At 38.7% G+C, this 16876-nt stretch overlaps 4 protein-coding genes across 4 annotated transcripts; all 4 read right to left on the reverse strand.

Annotated features, from left to right (window-relative positions):
• Nucleotides 1–1768: 1768 nt before the first annotated feature.
• On the reverse strand, nucleotides 1769–2632 carry EAF01_010019 (uncharacterized protein; the record flags this gene model as incomplete). Its single annotated transcript, XM_038918275.1, has 1 exon — nucleotides 1769–2632. One exon carries the CDS (start codon nucleotides 2630–2632, stop codon nucleotides 1769–1771), a length of 864 nt encoding a protein of 287 aa, XP_038766245.1.
• Nucleotides 2633–5107: 2475 nt separating this feature from the next.
• Nucleotides 5108–8207, reverse strand: EAF01_010020 (uncharacterized protein; the record flags this gene model as incomplete). The annotated part of the gene is made up of 2 exons (XM_038918276.1): nucleotides 5108–6978; nucleotides 7079–8207. 2 exons carry the CDS (start codon nucleotides 8205–8207, stop codon nucleotides 5108–5110), a joined length of 3000 nt encoding a protein of 999 aa, XP_038766246.1.
• Nucleotides 8208–12841: 4634 nt separating this feature from the next.
• Nucleotides 12842–13629, reverse strand: EAF01_010021 (uncharacterized protein; the record flags this gene model as incomplete). Its single annotated transcript, XM_038918277.1, has 5 exons — nucleotides 12842–12939; nucleotides 12999–13070; nucleotides 13317–13357; nucleotides 13405–13550; nucleotides 13615–13629. 5 exons carry the CDS (start codon nucleotides 13627–13629, stop codon nucleotides 12842–12844), a joined length of 372 nt encoding a protein of 123 aa, XP_038766247.1.
• A 674-nt stretch (nucleotides 13630–14303) lies between these two features.
• EAF01_010022 (uncharacterized protein) lies at nucleotides 14304–15549 on the reverse strand (the record flags this gene model as incomplete). Its single annotated transcript, XM_038918278.1, has 3 exons — nucleotides 14304–14596; nucleotides 14665–14802; nucleotides 14859–15549. 3 exons carry the CDS (start codon nucleotides 15547–15549, stop codon nucleotides 14304–14306), a joined length of 1122 nt encoding a protein of 373 aa, XP_038766248.1.
• Nucleotides 15550–16876: the final 1327 nt, after the last annotated feature.

Consider the following 16876-nt stretch of genomic DNA (forward strand, 5'->3'; position numbering starts at 1 on the left):
TACCCTGACTACCGATACTTTAACATCATTCGCTCAAAACAAAAAGATCATGTGTCCTCCCAAAATTCCATTACAATAAAAAGTATAAATACTCCGATATGCAACAAAAGCAGCCGATATCTTGAGTGCGGAAATTTGCATATTAAGATTGGATGATAGATATGCAACAAAAGTTGTTTCTTTCTCTTCTTATTTCTCTTTTGGGGGAGTTGGTCACAAGGGAGGAAAAGTTGGGTGTGGTATGTGTGGCTGATTTATTGATTGATTGGTATGGTCGGATGAAGACTCCACACACACAATTTTGCGATACGAGATGAGGAAGATATCTATAGGTAGGTGTCTAGGTAGGTAGTAGATGAATGATGAATGGTTGGTAATTGGTGAGGGATGGAGTGTTGTAGGATGGATGATTATGGCATGGTCAGCTGATTTGTTGAGGGGGTTGGGCTGAATTATAGGAGGGATTGGGATCTATGGAATGGTGAATGATAAGTTATGATTTTATTTAGAGATGGTGAATGGGGTATTGAGAAATGAAGGGGGAAGAAGAGGGGAGATTGGTGGATGGAAGGAGGGGGGGAAACAAGGGGAGAGGGGAGTGGTGAGTGAGAGTTGGTGAGGATGGGGGGAGAGAAGAGAAGATGGGAATGCTGGGAGGGGAGAGGGGGAAGAGGGTAGGAAAGTAATCAGGAAATAGTGAGTTAGGATCAGGGGAGAGGGAAGAGGCGAAAAGAGAGGTTTGATGTGTGAGAATTGGTGAGGAGGAGGAGAAAGTGCAAAAGAGGGAAGAAAAGTAAATCAGTAGTAGTACGAGTAGATAAGAAATAATAAGGAGGGGGAGGGATTTGGAAAGTTTAAGAAATGGTAAGAATATATTAAACCACTAGTACCATTCCAAACAACTCTCCCTAAAGACCCTCAAAATACATAAGACTATACTTATACTTATACTATACATTCCACATCAGATTCCTAGAATATCACAATCATACTACACCACAAACTCATTCCATATATCCTATTCTTAGCTATACCATCCTATCTTTTCTTCCCATATTATGTGGATATTTATATCTATCTATCTATTTGTGAATTATCTGTTTATTATCAGGACTCTGTAGAGGGAAGTTCGTGAAGAGAGGGATTCTGAGGGAGGAGATGTTTTTCAGGATTGGGAGAGGAAAGAGGAGAGGAGGGTATGAGTATATTGCGTTGTTGAAGGGTGTCATTATTACAAATGTTGACTTGATGATTATAATCATTAAAAGATTTCCCATTATCAAATTTCATTCAAAAGCTGGAAGGCTGTGAATCATGATACTCAAGTCGATGATTAACAAGCTCTCAACTATCCAATCTAGTTTAACAATCGGACATCTTTCAACTACTTTGATTCTTTGGATTGTCAAGACTGTAACCAACAATCGAAAACTTTTGAATAGTTGAACCAGAGCTAACGATTGAAAGCTTTCAAAACATTGAATTGAGTATCTTTTCTAGCAAATGTGCCATTTAAAACCATGTTTTCATTAATAGAGAAGGAAAACTTCGTAGCTATATACTGAATAAACTGCCATTCCTCCCACCCCATGATTGAATACCTAATCAATCGTTTAAGCTCAGATGCTCCGAGAACTCCATGATAATGTCAATAACACCTCGCTCGCAATTCCTAGCTGAAACTACCAAATTCCTCGCATTATACATCCAGGTAGCTTCTCCTGAATCCTTATATATCGGTAACAGCGGAGAACTCTTCCCAGATAGCCTAATGTGAAGCGGTATCCATCTGATCGCCATCTGATTCTTCCATTACCTCATTGGATGTCTCGCTACTTTCACACAGGAGCTCCATTTCCTCCGGGATTTCCTGTTGAACTACGGACCCAATGCTCATCATGACTCTAATGACTGTCTTCAAAGCAGTCTCTACGATTACAGACTGATCTTGATCTTCATCAATCTTCTTGAGCAGGTAGATTGCCTCTGCCAAAAAAGGACGAAGCAATCTGTGCTCGATGAACATATCTGCTTCCATGATTTGCTTCTTCAATGTGAGTAAATCAGTAGTAGGGAATTTCTCAAAACCGGGCCAAAGCTCAGCAATTTCATTGTTCATGGTCTCTGCATCATCCTCATCAAAATAATCGTTCTCGTTGTCAAGAAATTCCTCCAAAGCTGAGTTTGATGGAGCGAGCATTTCATTGAGATCCTCGTCAGCTTGCTCCATGATAAGCAATGCTTTCTGAAGATGCCATGATTCCGGTGTTCCCGGATCTGAGGTTAGATGGTAGCGAATGCTGTTCTTGAGAGATAGAACGGGGCCCAGTACTGCCTTAGTGGTATCTCGAGATTTTCCACAGCTGTCTTGTTTTGTCGACAACGCTGCTAGCAGTGCATTCAGAATAGCTTCTTTAGCAGCCAGCTTGTTCCATTCTGTAGATCTCCTATCCCTAGTTATCGAATTATCACGATACCTAGCTAAATAGAACACCTTTGATTGGGAAACAATCGTGGGGAGACAGAGACCATTTGGTGCAGGCTTCTCCATGATGAGAGCGTACAAATTCGTTCTCCTTGATCCAATCTCGTCTTCTGGTATCTCTGGGGTTACTACCAGATATGAAGCCATTGAATCAACCAAGTCAGCTTTGTTGCCGTCTTAAGCCTTTGTCCCTACGGCACCTCCTTTCTTTACCGTTGGGCATTTCTTCTCGATAGCAGCCGGCAGGTTAAAAAACGTGATTCCGACGACCAAGTACCTCTGAACCTCCGCGGTTTCCATCGAAAGTCCCTTCTCTCGCAAACTCAAACTCAACGAAGTTCTGTGGGTCTCAATCCCGTCCTGTTCCAAACTCTCCACGATGGTTTGAAGTTTTTCGAATATGGTGGATGCGCAATTATGAATGTGACATCGTTGGAGATATCTTCGGGCTTGGGGACATGCCATCCAGTAGTAGTGAAGACATATTCGCCCACTTGATGCTCTGCTGCCTTGGATGATCTCGTCGTCATGTAGAGTAAACCAGCACTGATAATGGATGCAAATCGATGCTAGTAAACTGGAATGTGTACTCACCTTGAACTGGGGATATGGTGTGGAAAATTTTGATGATTCTCCGATCTTTAAGAAGATCGAGGATGGTTTAGAAGTATTGAGTAATGACAAGGACAATTCGAAGTCTAGGGAGAAGAAAGATGTAGTTTAAATAGGTAGTATATGGATTGAACTTGAGATGGAGATGTATCAGATAATGAGGTCGTTTGTTTTGAAGGTGAGAGTAGATGAGAGGAGAAGGTGAGAGCAGGTAAGAGCAGGTAAGAGCAGAAGGTGAGAATATATGAGAGTATATGAACCGAATATTTCTTCCATTGGCATATGAACTAAAAGGGAAGGAGGAGGTTTACGAAAGCGGAGAAGATGAAGATGGAATCATCTTCTGCGGTGTATGACCCACAGTTATTCACTGAAGATGCTTGAAGCAGACTTGACTTCTCCTCCTTCATATTATCTCCTTCATACCATCCCCTCATTTTAACTTTCTCCAACCATGTTCCATCACAGAGTTACTTCCCCTCAGCTTGTAACTTCACAAGTCTCAAATCAAGAGTGGACAAAGCTATTAACAGCTTGGATGAGATCAACATTGTGGTCCATCAACCAGACAGACCTATTACGCAGATGGGTTTATTCAAGATCTTAGACCTAGCATTGTTTTGTTAGAAAGCATTGAAGAAAGGATACACGACGCAGAAGCCTGAAAGATCTTGGCGAGGGGCGAAGGAGAAGAAAAGCAGCCACTTATCATAGTCTCTTAGCAAACTACTTGTAGGAGAAAAAACAGACCCATCCCGAATCGACTACTAAAAAATCCCACCAACGATCCAATTATTCCATCTCCATTCGAGAATCAAAACACTAAATGTTAGTACGACTAACGACTACCTAGGTATCTAAGAATTCTTTTCAAGATGACTAGTATTAACATGATTAACAAGTAAAAATTACTCCAGTCTATTGTGATCATAATCATTCTTGATCATTATTAACTATAAGAAGATAGTACCACAAGTGGGTGTACGGACTGACAGGACATTACAAAAATTGATATGTAAATATCTCTTAATATATTGAGATAATATCTTCTTAAAAATTGTTTGAATTGTTTATTGGAATTGAAACAATCAAAACATGAATTTTGATATCAAAAAATCGGAGAATGAATTTATTAAAAATTCCGAAAATTTGGAAGCATCCCGTCAACTCATGCATTTACTGGTGTACCTACTTACATAAGAAAGCGCTAGCGAGGCGCTAGCTAGTATAGCGCCCGTTATGCTTACATGATCGATATTCCAATAATACTATTATTCAGGATGATCAATTCTGGCCTTTTTTCCCCCTACATATAATCAGGCTAAGGCTGCTCCAATCATTACTACCGATATCAATACATTAGCGAATGATCTCAAAAAGCCTCTAAAAAACTGAAACAAATCATACTATAATAATCAATATTCTAATAATACTATTGTTCAGGATAATCAATTCTGGCCCCTTCTTTTTTCTACGTATAGACAGGCTGAGGCTGCTCCAATCATTACCACCGATATCAACACATTAGCGAATGACCTCGAAGAGCCCCTGAAATAATCCAAGCTGCAGTATCATGATCATTTCATTAGCACACTCGTGATTGCATTTTCATATATGGATATATAGCCACTTTCTACACATCCACAGACCACCATTCAAGCTATGATAACCTCTAGTATATACAAATGAAGAAAGAGTAAATAGTAGTTCTGACCCGGAAAATCAATGAAAGCGATGAACTATGCAAGTGGAGAGAGAGGTATCGCGTTTATGATCACTGCATTTGTGGAAGAATTGAATTAGATCAGATAGATCTTAAAATCATATATTCATTAAGCATTATGCAACATATAGACAGACCCGTGAGCAAATCCAATACTCCTCCATCCATACTAGCGGAAGCACTACTTTGCTATATCTACAACGCATGGAAGATATCATAACGAAACTATAGCACAGCGATTTCCATATCCAAAACTATCCCAAGCAATTATCCCTCATAAGCATTACCTAGTTCTCTCTTTTCCTACTAGGGGGGACGAAAGGCTGTGTTGTACGACTGGCCCAGCCATTCATTCTCCTTTTGACACCGAGTGTCTTTTTGACGCCGCTCGATCCTTGTGCTATTGACATGCTAGTGGTATGCATTGTTCTCGCAGGACGAACCAACGACATGATTGCAGGTTTTGCTGTTAGACCAGGCGGAGGGACTTCTGGCGCCGGTTCAGCAAGTATTCTAGGTTGTTTTGCTCTCGGTGGAGAGCTAGACAGGAATATATAGTTATTGTCCTGTTTTTCTTGAATTCGATTAACATTTGGTCGAGATAGGGCAGCAGCAGTTCCTAGACGATGACCGGAAAAAAGTGGAGGGAGAGATTCGCTATCATTTTGCGACGTCAATTGCATCAGTCCTTCGGAGATTGTGTTTCGTTGTCTATGTAATTGCGCAACAGCCCTGATCTTTTCTTCTCGATACTCATCGACTATGGGCGCTGGCTTAGCATCCTTTTGTGGCTCTTGCTTCCCCAAGAACCCCAAGAGCGTACCCTGGCTAGTAGCTAGACCTTTGATTGGCCTTTTAGAGCCTTTGGCTTTCTCAATTGTTGAAGCTGATTTGATTTCACCCCTGATTTGCTTCGATGGTTGCTCGCCAAGAACCTGAAGATGAGAGCCAGCACTAACAAACCCACTACCCAAGGTAAACTTGGAGGCTCTTTCCATGGTTGTCGTGGGCGTGTTGTTATAAACCACGCTCGAAATGTTTCCCGTTTGGTCCGCTCTATCAGCTCGTCGACGTTTAGCAGGTCGCTGACCCATGTTAAAAGTGGGGTTGCCATTGCCAACATTCCATTTCGACTCGTCCTCTTTGTCATTCTCCGGTTCTAAGGGGTAATACGTATCTTCAGTTCGCTCTAGACAAGCAGAAGATTCCGCAATTGATTCTCTAGTCGGAAACGGTCGTCGGAGGATCTGAGCAAGGCATTGGACAGTATTTGAACGTAGCGAAGCGCCCTTGTAGTCTAAATGTGCTCTTAGGCCACGGGCAGAGAGAAAGGGACAAGTTGTTGTCAACTCTTGCAATGAATTTTTGAGGGGATAACTCATGCTAAGTAATGCCTTAGCTCGAGTCATAGCTACGTACAACAATCTTCGTTCTTCGTCAGTGTCCTCTGCTCTAGAGTGTGGTATACTGCCTTGATATGCACCAGGAATGAAGACTATTGGCCATTCTAGACCTTTAGCAGCATGTATGGTAGATATTGTGACTTGAGGTGTGTTATGTGTTTTGTCTTCCTCCTTCGTTACTTCCGAAGCTAGTGCCACATTTGCTAAAAACCGAGAGAGGGAATCGGAAGCATCTTCTTGTTTCAAACCATCAATTTGGGGGAGCGATTCATCCTCATAACCATTGGATATAAGCTCTTGGAAGTCTGCAGCCTGAGTCATAAGCTCTTTCACATTGTCCCACTGTGCTTTAGTAATGTCACCACGGTGCTCCTCAAGCCAGGTCTCGTAAGATGTTTTCTCTATAATAAACTCCAAAATCTTTACAATTGAATTTTCCTTGTTTGAGGGATCCGCAACTTTCTTCATACCCGTCAAGATGATATCAACAAAGACCGAAAGATTTCTCTCGACTGATGGCGTGAGCTTGGTTTTTGTTGCGCGTCTGCCCTGCACGGACTTGAGGATTAGTGACCAAAGGGTAAGTTTAGATTGCTCTGCTTCTTCAAGTAGAGCTTTTATGGTTACTTCGCCGATTCTTCTCGAGGGAGTGTTGATGATTCTCGCCAAAGCATCATTATGATCAGGTAAATCTATCACTCTCAAATAATCCAATAACGTTTTGATTTCTATGCGATCATAAAATCGAAGACCGCCTGCAATATGTTAGCCAAAGGTCAGTCGCATAGCTGCCTTTTAGAAGGAGGCGCTGATCTGGCTGTAAGCTGCACAGTTGGTAGAAGAGATAATGCTTACCAACCATACGGTAGGCTATACCTGCTTTGCCTAACGAGCTTTCGATTATTCTTGAAAGTGCCGAAGATCTTAACAAAATAGCGAAGTCATTCAAATCTAGTAGGTCGCCTGTCATACCCATTATTCTTTGTATCTCTTGAATGATCCAGTCTGCTTCTGTCTGAGCACTTGCAAGTTTGCGGAGAACTGGTCGTGTGCCGACAACATGAGTAGGCAAAAGAGACTTTGCAATTCTGGATGAGTCTTGCTCAATTACATTCAGTGCTGTGAGTAGTATGGCGCCAGATGACCGGTAATTCTCCTCCAACGAGATGGTAACTGTATCCGGATATTGTGTAATCATTCTTTTGTAGTTTTTAGTTTCGGCAGCTCGAAAGCTATATATGCTTTGATCGGGATCTCCAACAATGGTGATTCGTTTTTGAGATACAGCAAATAATCGCATGAGATCAAATTGCACCAGGTTTGTGTCTTGAAATTCGTCAATCAAGACGGCTTCAATGTTGGCTACACAGGAAGGATGGAGTCGTAAAAGCTTGACACATCTTACAAGCAAATCGTCGTAATCGAGCAAATTCGAAAGCTCCAAGATTGCTTGGTATTCGGCATGTACAATCTCGAATTCTTGTGTATCTACAGTTTTCTTCTTGGCCTCGGGGACTTTGCTCGCAGATGCGGAACCTTTTGCTTTTAGAGAGCTTATGCGAGATCGCGCGACTTTTGGGTCTATGTTCAGGTCCTTCCGCTTCACAATTCTTTTGATAATGGCGAGTGAATCATTTGAATCTGCGATTCCAAAGCCCTTTCGAATCCCTATCAAATGTCCGTATTGTGCCAGGTATATTCGCGCAATCCTATGAAATGTCCCCAGTATTAACTTTGATTCCAATCCATTTCCTATCAACTTCCCAATTCTTTCTTTCATCTCTCGAGCTGCCTTGACCGTAAACGTTGCCACAATTATATTACATGGTTGCAATCCCTGTTGCAACAACCAAGCAGTTCGCGACGTTAGAGTGTGTGTTTTCCCACTTCCTGGCCCTGCCAATATAGCGAGGGTATTTGCTTGTGATGAGACTGCGGCTTTTTGTGAAGCATTGAGGCCCCTAAGAAGGCTATCAATGGTCATTTTCGTGGCTTCAATTTCCGCTGGCGGATGTCTCAGGCTTGCGCGTTGTCGAAAATGAGAGATGGTTTGGATAAATAAGGTAGAATGAGCATTTGCGATTTTCCTGCGATTTGAAGCATCTGCAAGTTAATTATCAGGATCGTTATGTTTTTAATTCCTCCGAAAGATTCAATCGTGCTTGGTCTTGAGCCTAAATACTTCGGGAAAGAAAAAGATGGACTTGACAAGGAAGAGGACGACGATGCGCGACGCGATAAATTAGGAATTGGGCGTATTTTGATCGCGCTAAATACGCGAAGTCATGCGTTTTCTGATCATCTTATCTCACCCATTCAGACAGACTATATGTAGGAAATAAAAGAGGTTAAATTTAATTACCTCGATGAAATCATTATATAATAAATTGATAATGAGTAAGTTTAACGTAATTTATTAGAATATAGTTTATATTACTATATAGTCTACTTCATTTTATATATAAAATTCGTCTATATATTATTATAGTTTATACGCTTAGTATGAGATAGACTAGGCTCGATTAGGAATAGTATTATAAATAGTACTATATAAGAAGCTTAGGCTTATAGAATATATAAATAGAATTACTATATAGAAAGCTTAATTTAATCATCGAATGTATTAATAAATTATTTAATATATATAAGTATTAACTAGAATAAGATCTTTTTGTAGAGATCTAAGTTACTTATTTATACTTTTTTTAATCTCTTATGTAGCCTATAATATATAAATAATATATATCTTATTCTGATTTAAAATTAATTTTAACTTAAAATTAATATTAGAATAAAGAAAATTTGTTATTATAACGTAACGTATGGGGAACTCGGACATATGGGGAACTCGGACACTTTTAGCCCATCACCAACTTGAAACCGCAATAACTTTTATTATGCATACCCAATCACCTTCTACATCTGCTCAAATTGAAGAGAAGCTTCAAAAGGCTATAATTTCACTTCAATTGAAAGAATTTAAATCAATTAGAAAGGCTGCAGAGCATTTTGAAGTCCCTAAGTCTACCCTAGCTGATAGGCTGGCTGGGAAGAAAACACGTTCCCAAACCCACGAAATGGCTCAAATTCTTTCAAACGCAGAAGAAAATACTCTTGTACGATGGATTTCACGACTTACCATCACTGGATTCCCTGCTACACCTATGTTGGTGAAGGAAATGGCCGACGAAATTCGTCTTCGACGCGTTCGGGTCGCGTCATCTCGAAATCCTACCTCGACAGAAATTCCACCTATAGGCCACGAATGGATCTATAGATTCCAAAAACGACATCCAGAACTTAAAACATGCTATTCACGTCAATTAGAGTCTAATCGGGCTAAAGAAGCAACTCCGGAGAATATTCAGGCTTGGTTTGACGCGTTTCGCACGCGTCTCATTGAGCGAAAGTATGAATTAGATGATATGTATAATATGGATGAAACCGGATTTGGAGTTGGAAGTACTCAAAGTACGCGCATTATAGTCGATTCTACTCAGAAATCGAATTGGAAAGTTACAGCTGGCAAGCAAGAATGGATAACTGCATTTGAATGTGTCAATGCAGCTGGAAATGCTCTATCACCTATGGTCATTTTCAAGGCTCAGAATACGAATTCTGCATGGATTCCAAAGGACACACCTCAAAGCTGGCAGTTCTCTACTAGTACAAATGGATGGACCTCAAATAGCCATGGATTAGAATGGTTAAAAAGGGTTTTCGAACCAGAATCCAAGAAAGTGTCAGGTGACCGACCTCGACTTTTGATCATGGATGGCCATTCAAGCCATATTACAGGTAGCTTTATTGCTTTCTGTATAGATAATGATATTGATTTACTTATATTACCTCCTCATTGCTCTCACTTGCTTCAGCCACTTGATATTGCGGTGTATGGGCCAATGAAACGATATCATGCTTTAGAGGTCGATCGATATTCTCGAGCTGGTGTAAAGCGAATCCAAAGAGCTGAATGGGTAGAACTCTTTCAAAATATTAGAAAAAAAGCATTGAATTCTTCTAATATTAAAGCTGGCTGGAGAGGAGCTGGTTTAGTACCTTTTGCCCCACGAAAAGTACTCGATTCATTACCATTTAACTCCTCCCAGCAACCTTCTACTCCACAAATGAGAACCCCCAATCAAGACCTAGACTTGTCTATACTCAGGAGTTCTCCTCCAGATGGAACAGAACTAAGGCAAGCAAATCAGATCTTTAATACAGCTCTAGCAAGCAGTGGTTCTCCTGCATCGCCAACTCGTCGATATGCCAAGAGAATGACTAGGCTTGTAGAATCTCAAAATGCTGAGATAGCCCTACTTCGGAAACAGCTCTCTGATGCTCAGGAGGTAATTGAGACTCGAAAGAAAAGAACTAAAGGCAAAAGAGTCAAATTACAAGGTCAATTTGTCTTTAGTACTAAGGAAGTATTGAAAATGGTACGTGAGGCGGAGGAAAAACCGAAGGAGAAAAAGCCACGAGGACGGCCACGCAAACGCCCAATTGAAGAATCAGAAGAAGAGATTGAAGAAGAAGAGCTAGAGAATAGTTCAAGTGATTCGGAATTGGAATTGGAGGATTGTGTGGCTCGTAGAACAAGATCGCGTGTAGAATAATTGAAAAAGTGTCCGAGTTCCCCATATGTCCGAGTTCCCCATACGTTACGTTATACTTGATAAGTTTTGATGAATTTTAGTATGATTTTGACAAGTGACTAGTAGTAGTACACGGTGACTATAGAAGCTATAGAGTAGAGCCTCCTGAATTAATAGTAATCTAAAATCGATGAACTTTAAGAGTTATATTATGAATTTAATCATACTATAAGTATTTGAATCACTTGAGAGAGGGGATCTGAATTCGAATTACTAGGTAAAGTTGTTGGGTAAACTTGGTAAAATGTGTATATATAATATATATAAGTAAAAGGATTATTTATTTCTATTTATTCTCTTTATATAAAGAAGGAATTACTATATCTATATATATATACTACCCTTACTTATGTACTTCGTACATATATAAGGTAAAACGTAACATGTAATATCACGTCGTTGGTCACGTGTTCCGACAAAAGTACTATAAAAGTCTATATAAAATGAATAATATAAATTTAAATAATCTATATAAAGGTATAATTCTTTCTTTCTTTATAAAAAAGAAAAAAATTATATAATTCGTTTAAACATATAATTGTATATTCCAATATAAACAGAATTTTTATTTTTTAAGAAAACTTAAAGTATATAATATAAAAGAACGAATTATACTAATTATATCTCTTAAAACCTAAAAACTTAAACTAAAAATATCCTCCTCCTTATCTCCTTCATTCTATAATCAGGTTAAAAAAAAAGAAAAGAATAAAACAAACTGAAATTTACATATAAATAAGAAAACTCTTATTTAGTAAAGTGAAATGATTAAAATGTTAAATTGAATCGCTTTCTAAATGAATTATCATATTTAATTTCATTTAAAGAATGAATTAAAAGTAGAGTAATCAATTACTATACAAAAATAAATGAAAATGAATCATTCTTTTATTCCTTCGTAAATTTTTAGAGTAAATAATTGAAATCGTTTTTAGTAAAAAGATAATAGTCTTAAATTTATAAAACTTTAAAGTAATATATTCTCTCAAGAACATAAATAGAAATCGAATTTGTATAAAATTCTTGAAACTATTTTATTAAATAACTAATTTTCGCATATGAAATCGGTGAGGGGTTTCTTACTGTTTAGAGAGTTGTACTAAGTTCTGAACAAGTTTAATCCGTACATCTAAAATCTAGTTCTCGTTTAAAAATAGTATAGTGATTATTGCTCGCTCCTTAAGCTTATACTCAATCATTGGCGGGATTAGAATATCAGTCGAAAGGATATCCTTCAATTGTTGTTCGATTCTAATGGTATAGACGTTTGTATGAAAAATTTCGATAATCTTATTGAACAATTCCTTCGTCTTCTGACCTTTCGTTTTATTGATTTCGACTTGAATATTCTTATACATTTGATATAGATTTGTTCCAACAGTAGCCTTAGGGTGCGTTCGGATCGATTTATTTCGACATATTTCAATTATTAGACCTTATTTATTTATCAAATAATGCTTACTAAGCTCAAATAAAAGGTTTATCAAATGCTTAAGATTGTGAAATAAATTATTAGGAATTATTGGATTTGTAATAATCCAAATAAATTAAAATAACAAATACTTTCAAGATTATTATATATTAACCGTAAAATAGCTTTTTGAAGTTTTACAAATAATTCTTTAACAAATCTTTATTATTATTTATCTCTATTATTTTCCAATATTATCCAATATTACCTCAAATATATTAGCCTCAATACTCTTGTTATTTTAATAATATTATAAATTTCTCTAAATAAATAAGAAAACGAACCGAACGCACCCTTAATAGTGGAAAAGCTATATGCCTTGGTCTTCCGAACGAGCTTCTTACGGATTTGTATAAGCTCAAAAATAGCAAGATCTTGCTCGATTTTGAATTTCTGGACATCATTCAAGCACATAGATACTCGTTCATAACATAATAAACAGCCAACAGCTTGAATAAGATCCTCTTATTGTGTAGAATTAAGGTAGATAGCTTAGCAATTTGTATTTACAAATGCCGGCATGTAATACCGTTTGTAAACATCCCTATGATGACTTATGATCTGGCGTCGTTCTTCTGGAGTTACAATTTCTGTTAAGTCTGTTAACTAACATTTCTATAGGAAATATTTATATATGTGAAAAGCTTACCATTCAGTTTCTTTCCTGAAGCCCGACGCAGATCATGAAATTCCAGTCTCTTCTTGTAACCACAAGTTCGACCTAAGCGGATAAGATGATACCTATGTTTTGAATACTCTAGGCATTTTGTCTTTGAGATGTATAGATTATGAGCAGTACTCTTCACATCGCGAAAGACAGATCGATTAGTCTATTCAGTGGCTTATTGTAGGTGAAAACAATCTGTATTATATGGGACAACCAAATTATAAATATCCCTCAAAGAAATAGACTTGCTTTTGGAAATATTATCAGTTAACACCAATGCTAATATAAAAGTTGGCGTACAGTATGCTAGATCCTCGGCTTTATAAAATGCGAATATTTTCCTATTCTTATAAGCTTAAGAAAAAAGGAACAATATTGGATTGCTTACTCCTTCTTCTTCCCACCTAATTGCTTGATTCGTTCGAAATTAAGCTTCATTACAATTGTTGGCGATGACCCTTGAGTTCGGGAAAGGGAACAATTGAAATTCGATATCTTTGTATAGAATCCCGACAAGAGCTTTCGGCCTTGTAGCTGTGCAGCCAGCAATAATCAGAAAAGATGACATCTGTACTCGAAAGCGCTCGTGAGCATATACCTCCGTTGGTGGCATCCCAGTACCAGCGAAACATCGAGTTGATAGCCTCTACAAGCTCCATACTATTCGATTTGTCGATACAGCAGGTATCCACCCAGAAGTATTATAAGCCGTTACGCTTAGCTTGTTCATCGTAGAACCGTATCTTAGCATAACTAACCTTACCCTTACTTATCTTTAAAAATAACCTCCTCCACTCCCTATCTATACGAAAGTATAGCATAATCAAGTATATCGCTCTCAAAGAACTCGGTTAGGCTGAAATCGCTATGGTTATTGTGCTATAGCAAACGTATTGTTCGATTAGGTTCGAGGATTGTAAGAGAGAAGGCTCTCAGTAGTTATTGAGCTGTCGAGTTGGCATAAATACGAAGTTGGGTTAAGATCTGGGAGAAAGATGTTAGATTATAGTTAGTACATTTAGTTGAGTAGTAGCCTCGTGGCAATCGCACTTATTATCTCTATATCGTTATGCACCACTGTAAGCGCAGAAGACCTGCCAATCGCTTCGGGCTCACCGTAGGAATTCTAGAAGTTCAGACGTACCCTTTTCATACAATCGTTAATGAGTTTCAAATGCTGTGTGATATATTTCATTTCTTGCAAAGGAAGATAGATAGAAGATGTTATCTATATCGAAAATATCATAACTGTCGCTCAAGATAGAGTATAGAAATACGTGTCTTTTTTCAGATAGTATTCCTCAAAACCCATTCAGATCCTCCCTCAGATTCTCTCTTGACATATGTTATACAAACATCCGCCATGCACTCCGACTTTATTTTGTAGAATTCAGTTATATTTCCACTAGACACTGCCCCGCCAAGATCTGAGAAGACCTGCTCATAAGCCTCCTGTAACCGTGGGTTGATCTCTGCTGTCCAAAATATAAAGACAGATAATTCCTTTCTAAGGTAGTCTGTGATATTGTTACAAGATTTGGCGAATCGAACTTTGGAACGATGATCCACATTGGACTTATCTACAGGATATAGTTAGTAGTGCTTGAGAAATCTTGAGTTGGGGTTAGGTATAAAAGGAATCACTCACTAGACCCTAGGATATCTAATGGTGTAGTGTTGGAAGATATCTTGCCATATTTGCGCTTCCGCCCTGTGAGCGATTCTTCATCGTAGTCGGTATCCACAAGATCTTGGTTGAGAACATGGGAAGATGATAGATTACTATCTATATTGTTAAGATGTTAGTACTACCACTCGCGATTAGGTCAGTTGCTGAATCACCTTGGGGATCTTGCAGTAGGGGGTCTTGACGTTTCGCCGGATGCCCCTGTCTCGCAAACTGATTGAAATTCGTCCATACGTCGCATACCATATTAGATCTGTATACATTCTGAGTTGTAAAGTCACCTGTAAAGGTTCCCCTATGTATATGAGGGATCCTTTCCCATAGTTGTGTAATAGTCGATATTTGACCTGATGTATATACACAGAAGTTCTTAGCCTGGGAAAGGGATTGCAGATCAGCCAATAGTTTTACAACATTGTCCGACGCAGGGGTGAAGGAATGATTCTCAATAGGGGGCATAAACACTGTGCCATTGTTTTCGAGCTTGAAGTATATACGGGAAACAGTAGTTCCATCCATATAGATACCAGCCTTTTGCATAGCAGTACGAGTCTTGGAAGAAACCTTATATGGTGATGCTGCCAAGGTGATACCTCCGGCCTCCCCAAACAAACTAGCTTGGAGAACAAAGTAGAGCGGCTTTTTACGTATCGTAGCAGATCCAGGGCTCACTGTGACCCCAACTGTTACACTGAACCAAAAGAGTAACTTGGGGTTATCCTGTGTACCAAGGTCCACATTCATTCGAAGTTGTTGAGCTGGTGTACCAATATAGTTAAATGGTTCAGATTTGCCCCATCTGATAACTATAGGTATATCTGTACAGCCGAACGTTGGGGAAGACATAGTAGCTAGGATATCTTTCAGCGCTATTCTGATAGGTAATAAGTTAATACTGATACGAGCAGAATAATAGCCTTATCCACAACAATGTATCCATTGAGAAATCAAACTTATAATCTCCTTACTACAGGTGACATTTGACTTCCTTCAAGAGGTAGTACTAAGCCATCCTAGTAGAGCAGGAGACCTTAGGTCCTCTTACTACAGGCGACATTCGACTTCCATCAAGAGGTAGTACTAAGCCATCCTAGTAGAGCAGGAGACCTTAGGTCCTCTTACTACAGGCGACATTCGACTTCCATCAAGAGGTAGTACTAAGCCATCCTAGTAGAGCAGGAGACCTTAGATCCTCTTACTACAGGCGACATTCGACTTCCATCAAGAGGTAGTACTAAGCCATCCTAGTAGAAATAGGAGACCTTAGGTCCTCTTACTACAGGTGACATTCGACTTCCTTCAAGAGGTAGTACTGAGCCATCCTAGTAGAGTAGAAAACCTAAACCATCTCATAAGTCTAACCTTTGGTTATTTATCGGAAAGACTATACTTGTATATTCGTAATAGATAATGTGCGATAGCGATGGAAAGGACGATAGCGATGGAAAGGGATGGCGATAGAAAGGGTGATGGTGATGGTGATGGTGATGGCGATGGCGATGGCGATGTGATAGCGATGGCGATGTGATGGCGAGGGCGATGGTGAAGGCGAGGGTGATGGCGATAGAAAGGGTGACGGCGATGGTGATGGAAAGGGCGAGGGCGGTGGTGAAGGCGAGGGTGATGGCGATGGTGATGGCGATGGTGATGGAAAGGGCGAGATAAGCCAAACTTAATGCGACTTAAGTAAGCGTACTAATAATACCACTAGTGGGTGCACAGACTCACGGGACAGCCGGTAAGTAAAGTAAGAGTTTAGGCCCCACTTTTAGTAAATGCCTCATCGAAATTTCTTTCGCAGGAGCAGGGAAAGACCATCACCCGACACAATTAGATCCACTTTGAAGAATTACTTTTCACTTTATAACATTCTTCCCTGCGTAGATCATCAATAAAAAAGAATAGAAAGTAATAAGGTTATAGAATAAGCCTTTACATATGTTATAGAAATATTATTATAAAAATAATATTTTTAATAAAAAAAAAAGAAAAGAGATTCTAAAGAATATATAATATAATACATAAGAGATATAATAGAATGAATAAAAACTAACTACTTTTTCTAAACTATATAATAAAGAATTATAAATACTAATTATAAGAAATATTAGATAATCTATACGTGATTTTCCGCGCATAGTATTAGAATAAGATTTTTCTATAAAGACTTAAA

This window comes from Botrytis porri, assembly GCF_014898465.1.
Source record: "Botrytis porri strain MUCL 3234 chromosome Unknown BPOR_015, whole genome shotgun sequence".
NCBI lineage: Eukaryota > Fungi > Ascomycota > Leotiomycetes > Helotiales > Sclerotiniaceae > Botrytis > Botrytis porri.